We start from the raw sequence: 11,256 nt of genomic DNA, 5'->3' as shown, positions 1-11,256 counted from the left end.
TATTCATAAAAAAGTTGAATGCAAATTTATGTTTACCCTAAATTGACTTATTACTAACCTATTAAACGCCAAATAAATCTTTTTCTAAGTAATATATTCTTATACATCTTCATACACTAATATATATGATGGGGTATCTATTTATTAGACAAAATAATGTTAGGGGTTTCAGATGTAATTTCTTAAGTCACAGGAAAGGGGAGAGCGGTGTTATTACCCTTAATCAAAATAATTTGTAATTCATTAATTTGAATTATCAGTATATTAAATTAATTTTTAAATTTGAATATATTGAATGATATGATAAATTGCATATTATAATAATAAAATAATAATAAACAAAATCCAAAATTAAATTTATGGTAACGTAAATATCACACTTTATATTCTCGTCATCACTTCTAACAGTTCAATGCTCTCGTCATCGGCTTCGTCAACTCACACACACAACCTCCGCCACCCCCCTAACACACTTAGAGACACACACACTTAGACACACACACACTCAGACACAGTCTAGCACCAGCGACAGAAGTCTTCGCCTATTCAGGGGGCCGAGACGTGCAGATCAACGATTCTTGGTGATTATAGATTGAGGTTTAATCTCTGAACTTGTTCTGTTTCCAGGTGTTTATGTCGCTGATTAATTTTGATTTGTTTTGTACATTGTATCTGTGTTTCTTGAGGTGACTGTGCGATTTTTTTGGCGAATTGAGGTTTCATGTTTAAGTTTTCTTGACGAATTTTCTGATCTGTTTGATTTATTTGTAAGATGCATCTCGCTCGGACAAAACCCACACTCATATAAACATTAAGTGATTAAATAATGAAACATGCATGTCTAGGATTATACGGTTCACAGGAGTTTTATGTTTTTCCAGTGGATTCAAATCATCGGTTTCAGTTGCATGTCATTAAATAATCAAAAAACAATGAATAAATAGATCAGTATATAATAAAGAAAAGAATAGATAAAAAATTAGGGGGAAAAGAGGAATATTGTTTTTTAGTGTCTTCAACATAAGAAACTTGCTGTGGGTTGAGATAGTTCAGAAATGAGTTATTTAATTTTGAATGCAAGTACTTTCCCTTGCCCTACATCTTTGTACATATGTTCACTCTGATTGCTCTCTCTGTGTAAGGAGGCAATTTCTATCTCATGCGCATATAGACAAGGTTTTATGTTGCATGTGATATACGTTTTACTTTTGAAATGTTGCGATTTGCGTTTCGCGGGCCTGCGATTGTGTGAATTTATGATGAAGATTGTATTAACAGGCATTTGAGTGTGAAACTATCTTGATAGGTTTAGATCAGGCTTAATTTTATCTTTAGAATAGGGCATGTTTTGGTCAATTTAGTTATCTACAGAAGGAGATGGAGGGGGAGGGTGGGAGGCAAACTAGGCATCTGCATATATGAAATCTAATATTTCACGATAGGTATATTGATCATAATAGTATGAAAAGTACCCAACGGTACGTTCCTACTTTGGGACTTTGAAGTGAACATATTTGCCGATTAAAACGAAAGCGAAAGAGGAAATCTCGATTTTATTTATGCATCTCATTCGTTTTATAACCCTCGTATGAATATTTTATTTTCTTTTTCATACTACATCGAACGCTCAAGAACACCAAGGATACACCCCTTGGTTCGACTAATTTATGTTTAATTTTTACACTATTTTATTATTTTCTCACTCCCCTCGGCTAGCGCTTTCCTAGGCCGATCTGCTTGTTCCCTTAAAATGGTATTAGAGCCCGGTTCGATGTGAAGGCTATTGGTTTTCATGTGTTCTTTATTTGATGAGCATAAAAATGTGATTTACAGTTTCTTTAAAGCATGATTTAATTGCTTTATATTAACTGTCTACAGATAGGGGACATCTACACAGATTAAGCGCTGAAGATAATGACTGCCTATATATATCACGTAACATGCAACAGTGCCTCTTGTTGCTGTGTCTAGTCAAGGATCTATGTCTATGTCCATTTGTTACATGATTAGTGTTTTGTTTAAGGTTCAGTTAGCACCAGCAGTACCAAGCTGCTGCTTTGCATTTTCTTTATGTATCTTGAACAAATAAGTGCTTTGTATTCAGTGTTGTTCACAAATTATGAAGTGTCATCTTCTAGTTCTCCAGGCGTTCAGTTTATACCGTTTCATGTGTCTTGACTTCGCTTTTATGCTTTGCAGTAAAGCATTTTGTATTTATGATTATGTCGATGTCTTGATCCTATTTCTGAGAAGTGTCCAGAATTGAAATAACTAGGTATCCTTTTGAATTACTTCGTTCTATTTATGTACCTAAGTTGGATTCAGAATATTCAGTTTAATCTGTTATAAAGTTTTGGTGTGCAATTTAATAGGAAAATTTTCTATTCTCTGCATTGTTGATATGTTGGTGTGTAATGACTTCCATTTTTTCTTTTCTGTTCTTGATGGAAATTGGTGTTTGTTGAAAATCAACTTAGAATTGTTACTTTGTCATGATTTTTTGTGGTGTGAGATTCTTTCTTGTGGGATTCTACATTAATTTAACTTTCTGTTTTAGATTTTAGTACAATGTTTGCTTCGAATTGATTGTTCTGGGCATATAGTTAGACAAAGTGCAAAAATATTAGTGGCATTAAGCAATGACTTCCAGTTGATAATCTCAGTTCTTTAGAGCAATGGAACAAGAACAAGCTATAGGAGCAAAAAGGGTCTGGGAATCTGTAAAGTTATATACTGTCAAGTGCGCCAAATGTTCAAAATGGAGGCTCATCCCAACAAAGGAAAAGTATGAGGAGATACGGGAAAGGATCGTAGAACGATCTTTCCTATGCGATACAGCACGTGCGTGGCGACCTAGTGTCTCTTGCAATGAAGAATCAGATGTTAAGCAGGATGACAGTTTCCTTTGGGCTATGGACAAGCCGAGAATTCCCCAAACTCCTCCAGGCTGGCAACGTATTTTACGAATCAGAGCTGAAGGCGGCACAAAATTCGCTGATGTGTATGTAGCCTATCACATTTTACTTTCCCTTCTTTGAGAAAATGGGAGTAAAGATTTTGAGTGATGTTTGCCATGTGTCTTAACAGGTATTATGTCACCCCATCTAACAAAAGATTACGTTCTATGGTCGAACTTAGCAGGTAAATGTGCAGAATTCTGAGGAACGACTTAGCTTTTTTCTGCTTTGCACTTGAAATGCACAAAAAAATAACTATTAAGAGTATTGATATCTTGGAGTCTAGTGCTTCTTTTTTTTATAATAATTGCGGGCTGGGATATCTGGTGCTTTCTATTTCAGGTACATTAATGAGCATCCGCATCTATGCGAAGGTGTCAACATCTCGCAATTCTCGTTTCAGCCCCCAGTACCATTGGATGAGAAATACATTGCAAAGCGAGCCCGTTCTACCACCCATGACACAAGCAGTACTCCTGCAGCAGGTTTCATGATGCTTTCCCTTGGTTTCTTGAGGATTCATTCCAGATTAGGGTCATAATTTAGATGTTATACATGCGTTTTCTCTGCTGAAAATTTTATCATGACGGATCATGATTAGGAAGTTAATATTTTCTAGATTTCTGAGTGGACTTATTATACTTTTTTTAAAAAAAATTATGTGCAACTTCTCCATCTGTTTCCAGGGGCTTATCATGCATTACAGACTCAAAATGATAGCTCTGGGGTGCCGGAGAGTGCAACTACTGAGGCTAAAGCTCCTGCTCAAAGTTGAGGTATTCTATAAGTTTAGACATTATCATAGAACTGACTATGGTTTTAGTTTCTTCTCTGAAGGTTGATTAAATTAGTGACCAAGTTTAAGGAATATTATGGCTCATCTTGTGCAGTTGCATTACGTAATTTAAATTTCTACCAAATCTTCTACATCTATGATCTGCATCATGTCATGTAGTTTGAAATTTCTCTAGCCTGTGGCGTTGCATAACTATTTAGCTTGCAACAGCACTAAAATTTTCTTCTTTTGCCAAAAGTTCTGTGAAGACTGATTTGATTGAAGCTGGGCACATAAGACTGATGGGATCTCAAGTTTGATCTTTTCTACATGAACTTATTTTGGTTCAGTTCCCTCAGCTATTGATTGCACAAAGAAAAACCAACATCAGTGTTGGCAAGTCCTTACAGCAATTCACCATTTATGTTCATTCCTAGAGAAAATTATAAGCAATTAATCTGGCTTGGTTTATATTCATTTTAAATATATGTGCTCTATCCTTGCTGTTTTTGTGCTTTACAAGTATGTTTTATTTTGCAATACATATCATCTATCCTAGCTAAATTTAAGACGATATAGCTTTGAGATGTTAAATTATTCTGTACAACCCATCAAAGGGAAGGGTAAGGGCTCAAAAGCAAGAGTGAAACGGCAAGGACTTGGAGAATTATAAGAACTCCAATTCAAATTTGATTTTCTTGCTTGTGTGTTAGCATATGATACCTTTAGGTCTATCACTTTTTGTTTGAGGAACTGCATTTAAGATGTTTAAAATTTTCAAAAGTTTATGTTTTAGTTTTATACTAATTAGTTCGTATGTGCAAACTGCCTTCGTGTGAACAAGCCATGAGCTCGCCAGAGATAGAATAATTCTCCTACATTAGTACTTCTGATAAAATTACTGGTATCACTATTTCATATGGTTTAAAACGAGCACACTCTATCTTTTTTCTTTTCCTTATTTCCTGATAATGAATTTATGTACCATCATCAATTTCTAAGAAAGAACTTTGGAATGAAATCTCACAGGATATCGCTTCGCCCAGAATGCTTCCACCAAGAAGGAGATGGACAACATACACAAACCATAAGCTCAGACTTACAAAGTTCGTGTATTTGAAGTATACGAATGGGACCGTTGTCGAAATTGTGGGAGGTGTCAACTTGTTCATCATATTCATGGTGGAATTATGTTTGTAAAGTAGGTGGAATTACTCTTTCCAGAAACTTTTTGCAGTTTTGACTTCTGACTTGTGGAAATTGTGAATTTTTTTAAAAATGTATTGAAATGTAAATATAGAACTTATTAATATATTAAAAAGTGTCACGTGCATTTCATGTGCCAAAAAAAGATGAATGTAAAACTTATTAGTAATACATAACATAATCACTATTTATCCTTTTCCCATTTTGTTCACAAACTTGTCACACGATACAATTGATTGAATCTAAGTTTATTGTAGATAAATTAGTAATTTGTGGCACACACATAATTTTTTAAATTTATTTAAAATAAAATTTTTGCACAAGTTTTATTATTCAATAAAGTATATACGAAATAATTAGTTATATTCTCTCAAAAAGAAAATAAATTTTATACATATTAAATTTAGGAGAAATTATTGATAAAAAGAAGATATTAGGGAGAGGAAAGTTAACAAAAAACCATCAAAAATAATTACGCATCGATGATACTGCCTTTATTTTTCTATAGCACTCCAAAAGATAGGGTAAATTACAATGAATTCTCCTGATATTTGAGATAATTATGAATATTCTTTTATTATTTAAAAAATTATTAATAGGTCATAATGTTTGATTAAATTATATCATTCTAGGATGAAAGTTGGGAAGTTTTAAATCTGACCTTAGTTTATTTATTTTTAAAAAAATTATGAATAAAAATTGGAAAATGTGGATGAAAAATTGTGAAAAAAAGTATCCCCTTAATTTATAAAATTTTAAAAAATAAGTAAAATTATAATTCATATTTTTACAATGAAAATTTGGTTATTTACCACAAAAAGTATATGAAAATGTCATGGGAGCTAATAGATTCGGTTATTTATTGGACGGTCATTAAAATCAGAAAAATATTGATAATTTTTCAAACGAAAAAAGGTATTTATAATTATGGCAAACCTTATAGAATTTATATTTACCCCAAAAACATTTAGAAGGTGCGTTAGATTAGATATAGGAGTTTATTTATTACAAACCTGCACCAGTGGTCTAGTGGTAGAATAGTACCCTGCCACGGTACAGACCCGGGTTCGATTCCCGGCTGGTGCATTCAGAGAGGTGTGAAGATAACTATTCTGCGCTCGATGTGGCGATTGGGTTCTCCACTTCCTTCGCCTTCTCAACAGTGGCGACAATATAGCGCATCTGACCTCTCTCCTTCTTCTCTTTTTTTTTTCTTTTTTTTTTTCTACTGACTTATTTTCTTTAATTCATATTTTTGTTACAATATTTGGGTTAATTATGGTTAGACCCTATCTAAAAATAAAAAATTGTATCTGTTCAAAAGAAGTTTCAAAATTTCACTTATACCCCCTTCAAGAATTCATTTTTTACACTTAACTCCCGTTCATTAGGATTTAGAAGAAAAATATTAATACAAAAAAATTACATAGATTTTTAATTTCACTCATCATTTAATATTTTTCTATTTGATCAACGACTGTGGCCACAGATTCATAGAGCGTGAACGCATCTCCAAGTGCATAAGAAGTACCTCTGTCACATAATGACATGGGAACAGATCCTCTTCTTGGAGCTCACTGTTCTCGCTATATACTCCGACTACTCTGGACAAGACTTATTATGATCATATCTGCGACACAATCACCTCTCGCGTAAATCTAGGATACAGTCATTTTATGCATGTGATTATCGTGATTTCTCAAGTTTAAGGACTACTCCCGTACTATCAGAGCTGGGGATTCGAGTCACACCGACCAAACCTCTAAGACTTTCATATGACGATTCCGACGAGTCAGTTCAGTCAGTTGACAACTTTGTCAACTAACCTATTGAAATTGCATAGCATCCAACGTCTGTCGTCGATGAAACTCGGCACTCATCCAATGAATGCAATACTCAATGCAAGTCACACCTCTCGCGTAGATCTAGGATACAGTCATTTTATGCATGTGATTATCGTGATTCCTCAAGTTTAAAAACTACTCCCGTACTATCAGAGCTGGGGATTCGAATCACACCGACCAAACCTCCAAGGCTTTTATATGACGATTCCGGCGAGTCAGTTCAGTTAGTTGACCACTTTGTCAACTAACCTATTGAAATTGCATAGCGTCCAACGTCTGTCGTCGATGAAACGCGACACTCATCCAATGAATGCGATACTCAATGCAAGTCACACCTCTCGCGTAGATCTAGGATACAGTCATTTTATGCATGTGATTATCGTGATTCCTCAAGTTTAAGAACTACTCCCGTACTATCAGAGCTGGGGATTCGAGTCACACCGATCAAACCTCCAAGGCTTTCATATGACGATTCCGGCGAGTCAGTTCAGTCAGTTGACCACTTTGTTAACTAACCTACTGAAATTGCATAGCGTCCAATGTCTGTCGTCGATGAAACGCGGCACTCATCCAATGAATGCAATATTCAATGCAAGTCTCAGTAGGACTCTCGATATCCAGTCTTGAGGTTCTCGACTTGGAACATTTCAGATCAACCTTCAGAAGTTGGTTTCATAATCGCTATCCAGTGCGCAATCCAACTACATGGGTTATTAAGTGGTCTGTGAGCATATGTTGTGACGTCAAAGCAATATTTACGTAATTTGGTAAGCACAACAAACACGTGTATCAAAGATGGATACTTATCATATTTATCAGGATAATATTACTTTAATAAAAATTGCTTGAATGGTTATCAAAACATCCAATCTAATTGGCTTTCCGCCATCTATTCCAACATAATCAGTCCAAAAGCACTTCCTCAGACACCACCTTAGGAGAGTTTTCCCCAACTTTATTCGGTGCAATCAACAGGTGGTCGCAGCAACAATTAGAAGCAGATGACAGTGCTGGCTCTTGCCCACTCAGTCCCCGCTGTGGAAGCAGACATCCCTTAAGAAGGAGTAGAAGGAGTCCTACCGAAAGGAGACATTCCAGCATCTAGGACCCCACCCATTGAGAGACAAGGGCTCCTCCAACAGCTCCCCTAGAGGTCCTCAGATAATGGTTGGGGCACAATTGGAATGCCTCCAAAAGGTTCTCCAAGATGTACAACACCAGATAGCAGTGGCCTCTGAAGATAAGCAACAGGGTGTCCCCTTCACGGAAGCGGTGATGGTGGACGAACTCCCAACGAATTGCGGTACCCCCACTATTGCTGAGTATGATGGGATGACTGACCTTCAAGAGCATCTCTCATGTTTTGAGATGCGGCTCTTTTACATAGGTATAGGGATGGAATCAAGTGTCGCATTTTTGTCACCACCTTCTCTAGGGCCGCACAGTAATGGTTCAACCAATTGTCGAATGGAGTTTTAGGAAGTTTTCAAGAATTTCAGTTTCTTTTCTTGCACCAATTCACTAGCAGCCGGGAGCTTTGAAAGAAGGAGCTCCGCCTTTTTGCCATACGCCAAAAGGACAATGAACCATTGAGGGAGTAATCTGCAGGATTCAACACGGCAGTCTTGGAGGTATCCTCTGCAACTCAAGAGTTGAAGGGTAGTGCTTTCTCACAAGGACTCCTAGATGGGGATTTCTTCAATCCCTGGTTAAAAAACGTGTGTCCAAGTTCAACACCCTCCTAGCCCATGCAACCAAGTATATCAATGCGGAGGACGCCCAAGCTAAAAAGAAGGAGAGTCATGGGGAGAAGAGGCAAGAAGTTCAGGAAGCCCGCTTCAAGAAGCCTCAAACTAATTTTCGGGACAAAAAGGCTCCAAAAGGATAATGCCTTCTACACGCCCTTGACGGTACCAATCACCCAAGCCCTCATGGCAGTCGAAGAAAAAGGCTTTCTATGCCCTGGTCATAGAGAGAGCAATCCCAACGTCCTAAATCCAAAAAATTCTGCCGTTTTCATACTGATTACGACCACACTACTGAAGAGTGCCGACATCTAAAGAATGATATTGAGGGGCTCATCCAAAACAGATATCTGCAGGAGTACGTCTGCTGGGAAAAAGCCAGAGAAAAAGAACCATACCGTAAACAAGAAATAAACAAAGGGAAGGAAGCAAATATTTCCAGTCTTGAGTCTTTACCAAATGAAGAAGACAGAAATACCTCTGGGGGAAAAACTGAAATTAATGAACCTCCCCGTAAATGAGTTATATGAATGATTTTAGGTGGGCTAAATGGAGGCGACTAGCATCATGCTAGAAAAGTCCAGGTTAGAGAAGCACACAACATAACTATAGAGGAGATATGGGATGTTGGGGCGATGGAGGATGCCCTCCTTATCCAGTTCGGAAGAGTAGAAAGATCAGGTCTTAAGAGCTCTCATAAAGACGCACTGGTCATCACGACTCTGCTAGCCAACTACAAAGTAGGACGTATATTTCTAGATTCGGTAACTTCTACAGACATATTGTTCAGAAAAGCCTACGATCAGATGCAGTTAGGGGACACCCCTTGGAGAAAGTGAACACTTTCCTGTACGGATTCGTGGGGAGGTTGTCCATCCTAGGGGCATGATTTCACTCCCCTTGACCCTAGGTACTAGCGCCATTCGAAAGACTTTCCTGTTGAAATTCTTAGTGGTAGATACCCCATCAGCATATAACGTTAATTTGGGGAGGCTCACCCTCAACGCTTTTCAAACCATGATCTCCATTTATCACATGAAAATCAAGTTCCCTACACTTGGAGGTGTAGGAGAAGTACAACAAGACCCCCTCAAATCTTGCAAGTGTTACATGGAGGTTTTACGCAAAGGACAAAAGAGAAATAGGGACGAAATACCCAAGGAGGCGCCCCCCAAGCAAGCGAGAGAAGGGGGTCACTGAAAGATAAAGAAAACAAGGGGTATCCCCCAAGGTTCAGCTGACGGAAGAACTAATGAATGTTGAACTTGTACCTGGAGATCCAGAAAACTTTACACGCATTGATTCTCATATGGAGGATGCGACATGCAAAGAAATAATTCAATGCTTACTTCACAACGCAAACATCTTTGCATGGACCCCCAAGATTTAGAAGGAATCAACCCTAATGTCATAACTCACCATCTCAATACAGATCCCAACATCAAGCCGGCGAAATAAAAGAAGAGACACTTTGGACTGAAAAAAGATAAAATTATCCAAGCTGAAGTTGATTTATTGGCGGCGGGGCGCATCAAAGAAATACGATTTTCCTAGTGGTTATCTAACGTTGTGTTAATACCCAAGCTAGGAGAAAAATGGAGAATGTGCATTGACTTCAGGGATCTCAATGAGGCGTTCCCTAAAGATTTTTATCCTCTACCTCGAATCGATCAACTAGTGGACTCCACATTTAAATGTGGATTGTTAAGCATGATGGACACATCTCAAGAATATTATCAAATAATGCTAGCTCCAGAAGACCACAAAAGAGACAGTTTCATCACATTTGCTGGAATATTTTGTTATGTGGCCATGCCATTTGGCCTAAAGAATGCTGGAGCCACCTACCAATGTTTGGTAGACAAATATTCCGCCCACAGATTGTAAGGAATGTCGATGTGCACGTAGATGATATGCTAGTGAAAAGTAGGAAGACCAAGGACCATGTTGCGAACTTGGAAGAGACATTCTCCGTTTTGAGAAACTATCAACTAAAGCTCAATCCTAGAAAGTACGCCTTTGGAGTGAAAAGGGGATGCTTTCAAGGATTCATGGTCACCAAAGATGAATCAAGGTGAACTCCCTCAAGATGAAGGCCATCTTGGGCATGATGGCACCCTCCAATATTAATGAAGTACAAAAGCTAACTAGGAGCGTGGCAGCACTTAGCTATTTTATCTCCAAGTTGGCCAAAAAAAAAAGCCTACCCCTTTTCAAAGTCCTTCGAAAGGCGAAACATTTCGACTAGAACAATTCATGTCAACAAACTTTTGAAGAGCTCAAGCGATGGGGGACTCTCTCTACTGGTGAAGCCATCTCCAGGGGATACCTTCTATGTGTATCTATCAGCCACCCCAAGCGGTCAGCTCCGTCCTCATTCATGAAGATAATGGGAAACAAATGCCGATCTATTATGTCAGCAAAGTTCTTAATGGAGCGGAAGGGCGATACACCCCTAAAGAAAAAATATCACCACTGCTAGAAGGCTACGTCCATATTTCCTTTCGCATCCCATTGAAAAAAAACTAACCCGCCTCTGAAACAAACACTGGGTAAGCCAGATACATCAGAACGATTAGTAAAATGGGTGGTAGAATTGAGCGAGTACCATCACGGCGTAAGCTTTAGCCGACTTCGTCTCTGAAACAACAGGGACATCTGAAAAAAGGCACCCCTCAAACCGAAAAATGGCTATTGCATGTAGATGGATCATCCACGATTCAAGGCAG

At 37.8% G+C, this 11,256-nt stretch overlaps 1 protein-coding gene and 1 non-coding gene across 3 annotated transcripts; both read left to right on the top strand.

The window, feature by feature from the left end:
- On the top strand, nucleotides 419-5,084 carry LOC105162295 (methyl-CpG-binding domain-containing protein 2-like). 2 transcript variants are annotated; one of them, XM_011080300.2, is made up of 6 exons: nucleotides 419-597; nucleotides 2,672-3,001; nucleotides 3,088-3,141; nucleotides 3,300-3,442; nucleotides 3,644-3,733; nucleotides 4,762-5,084. In XM_011080300.2, exons 2-5 carry the CDS (start codon nucleotides 2,676-2,678, stop codon nucleotides 3,730-3,732), a joined length of 612 nt encoding a protein of 203 aa, XP_011078602.1. In that variant the 5' UTR covers nucleotides 419-597; nucleotides 2,672-2,675; the 3' UTR covers nucleotide 3,733; nucleotides 4,762-5,084. The 2 variants fall into 2 exon arrangements, with proteins under 2 accessions (XP_011078602.1, XP_011078601.1); XM_011080299.2 differs by having other exon boundaries at nucleotides 420-597; nucleotides 2,664-3,001; nucleotides 4,762-5,083.
- Nucleotides 5,954-6,024, top strand: TRNAG-GCC. The gene has a single exon. It is a non-coding gene; the product is annotated as a tRNA-Gly (tRNA).

Source organism: Sesamum indicum, linkage group LG5 (genome assembly GCF_000512975.1).
Source record: "Sesamum indicum cultivar Zhongzhi No. 13 linkage group LG5, S_indicum_v1.0, whole genome shotgun sequence".
In the NCBI taxonomy this organism is placed as follows: domain Eukaryota; kingdom Viridiplantae; phylum Streptophyta; class Magnoliopsida; order Lamiales; family Pedaliaceae; genus Sesamum; species Sesamum indicum.
The sequence above is the reverse complement of the archived record's forward strand: the minus strand, read 5'-3'. Positions and strand labels throughout refer to the sequence as shown.

Coding starts and splice junctions, on each gene's coding strand:
- LOC105162295 (XM_011080300.2), top strand. CDS start 2,676: ATGGAACAAGAACAAGCTATAGGAGCAAAAAGGGTCTGGGAATCTGTA. Junction 3,002..3,087: donor GGCACAAAATTCGCTGATGT/GTATGTAGCCTA, acceptor GTGTCTTAACAG/GTATTATGTCACCCCATCTA. Junction 3,443..3,643: donor AAGCAGTACTCCTGCAGCAG/GTTTCATGATGC, acceptor ATCTGTTTCCAG/GGGCTTATCATGCATTACAG.